This window comes from Poecilia latipinna, unplaced genomic scaffold (assembly GCF_001443285.1).
Source record: "Poecilia latipinna isolate Pla-1442-1.1 unplaced genomic scaffold, P_latipinna-1.0 Scaffold1256, whole genome shotgun sequence".
Classification (NCBI taxonomy): domain Eukaryota; kingdom Metazoa; phylum Chordata; class Actinopteri; order Cyprinodontiformes; family Poeciliidae; genus Poecilia; species Poecilia latipinna.
Genome location: NW_015113872.1, coordinates 182056 through 184588, shown reverse-complemented (window position 1 = coordinate 184588; position 2533 = coordinate 182056). Strand labels below are relative to the sequence as shown.

General features: G+C 43.0%; 1 protein-coding gene across 1 annotated transcript; it reads left to right on the top strand.

The window, feature by feature from the left end:
• The first annotated feature begins 970 nt into the window (after positions 1-970).
• Positions 971-2477, top strand: LOC106961037 (uncharacterized). Its single transcript, XM_015054514.1, has one exon. The coding sequence runs from the start codon at positions 1072-1074 to the stop codon at positions 2203-2205; it is 1134 nt and encodes a 377-aa protein (XP_014910000.1). The 5' UTR covers positions 971-1071; the 3' UTR covers positions 2206-2477.
• Positions 2478-2533: the final 56 nt, after the last annotated feature.

Below are 2533 nucleotides of genomic sequence, written 5' to 3'. Positions count from 1 at the left end.
ATTCTTGATGTTAGAAGTTTTGAACTCGAGATGTTAAATGTGGTCCAGATTCTGTAATAAGATGTAAAACATCAAATGTTTTTGATTCCTGGAGAACATTTTCAGTTTGTGTCTCATCATATCAAAGTCCCAGAGAGGACGGGTGGACACATTTGGACAGAGATGCAGGATTTCCAAATCTGTTCTTCATAAATAAGCAATAATTCACACATTAAACTTAAAATTAGATTTTATTTTCTTATATTTCGTCTTCTTACCATCTGGATGTGGAAATGACACGATGAAAATATTCATTTGGACAAAGATGATTTATGTTTCTCTCTCTTTTCTTTTCCCAGGTCCATTAACAGAGGAGCCTGAAAGAAGATGAATGAATCATTTTTAAAATAATTCAAAGAAGAAATTCATATTCATCTGGATTCACTTATTGGACTTTCAAAGGAAACAGAAATGCCTAAAAGGAAATACAAACGTGGAAAAAGGTTCTCCTGGTTCTGTTGCTGCAAAACGACAACAGAACCAGACAGGATGACTGAAACATATTATGATGTTCCTGAGACACATTATTACCCAATTCCTCAAAGTACTTTGGTTAGAAAGTCAAAGCCAAAAATAAACTGGATTTCTGATGTAGATGATCCTGAACCATCAACATATGGAAGAGGTCGGATGAAAATGAGATCCAGTTCTGGACTGGATCAGGAAAGTCCAGAACTTCTGTGTGAACTTGGATCTTGTCAAAACTATGAGCCCAGAGGTTTTCGTTGTTTGCTATTTGACTCTGACTGGCAAATGGATCCATTTCCTGAGAGCAGCAGCAGAACCAGTGAAGTTGTGGAGATCGAACCAGCTGCTGATCAAACTCTCCCTGATGAAACTGAACCTCTGATCAGATCAGAAAACATCAAACCTGCTGAAACCCAGACGGCCGACCTCCATGAACAGCCACAAAACCTCGAGACAAATGAGAGGATAAAATCCTCCTCCTGTTTGTCTCAGAGCTGTCCATCATGCAGTCAGGATCCTCCGTTAGACGTCAGTATCTTACCCAGAGCTGCTAGTTTACCCACCATGAAGCTCCAAAGCAGCTCTGAGGAGTTCACTCCTGGTTTCTGTGGGGATCCAGATGATGAAACCTGCTGGTTCCAGTGCTCCGGTCCAGGCCGGTACCAGTGCAGAGTGAGCGGCCTGGTGTTTGACATGACGGGAGGAGGAGACGTGTTTTACAGGGTGGTTCCCTGGAACAGGAGCTTACTGAGCCCACATGGCAAGAAGCCTGCAGGACCTCTGTTTGACATCAGCTGCCAGCAGCGGTCTGTGGCTCGGCTTCATCTGCCTCACTGTGAGGTCCGCTCCACAGGACGATGTCACTTCCTGTCAGTCGCTCACCTCCATGATGAAGGCGTGGAGTTTATCAGGCCTGAGAGGATCACAGAGACTCACATCGTCATCAGCATCACAGGGTTTTCTGCTTTTGGGAACGTCAAGGATGAAGATTCTCCTCCTGACCCGGTCCGAGCCTTGGTTCTGCTGTTCTACAAACCTCCAGCTGAGTCTGAGTCAAAACACCAGATTAATGTGTTGATGCTGCCAAAGAACGTTGTTCTCAGAACGGTACTGCATTTTAGGAAGCTGTTAGACGATAATGAGATTTTCCTGGAGAGGCCTCCAGACTGCAAACTGCAGCCAAATCAATTTTATTCTCTGTCTGTCTCTCCTGAAGAAGACTCGGTTCTGGTTCAGCCCGAAGAAGCAGAATTTGATGCAGAATCCTATGAAAATTACCTGTCAAAGTTCTGTGTTTCCTTTGAGAAAATGATGAAACTCATCAGTCTGTCTCTGACGGACAACAGCTCCAATATCTTCTGGAAAACACGCGTTTGTCTTTCTGCTGCTGGAGTCAGAAGATCTTGTGGACCGACCCGACAGAACCTCAGTCCAAAGGACCAACTGAAGGAGATAAGTGTAAACCTCACTGATCGGATATCAGAACCTGTTCTGAAAGGTCTGGTTGACAAACTGCTGATGGAAACTATCTTAAATGCTTCTGAGAGGGAAGCAGTAAATGGTGAGAAGACCAGAGAAGACAAAGCTCGAGTTCTAGTTCAAATGGTGGGGAACAAAGGTGACGATGCAAGTTCACAGATGATCCGGTTCCTCTGTGAGCTCGACCCGTACTTCTCTAAAGATCTGGGGCTGATATGAGGAAGAATCAGGACTGATGCTGAGACTACTGAGAGTTAATGTTCCTATTAAACTGAAAATATTTAACCTTTAGTGAGGCTATTTTGATTAAAAATGAGGTTAAACGTTGCAGAGGTTGGAGATACCTGCAGAAAGGACTGAGCTGAATATCACTGAGATGGAAGTGAAGGACAAACCATCAGGCCTGGTTTGTTTCTGTGGTGCAGCAAAAATTAAGCATTACATTTTAAAGAAACTGATCTGCAAAGGAGGATCTTTCCTTCAAAAGGATAATGACTAATGATAAATTAATTCATGATTCCCACAATATTTATGTGGAAATCATAAA

What these genes read in the sequence shown, in the direction of transcription:
- LOC106961037 (XM_015054514.1), top strand. Translation starts at nt 1,072, where the DNA reads ATGAAGCTCCAAAGCAGCTCTGAGGAGTTCACTCCTGGTTTCTGTGGG.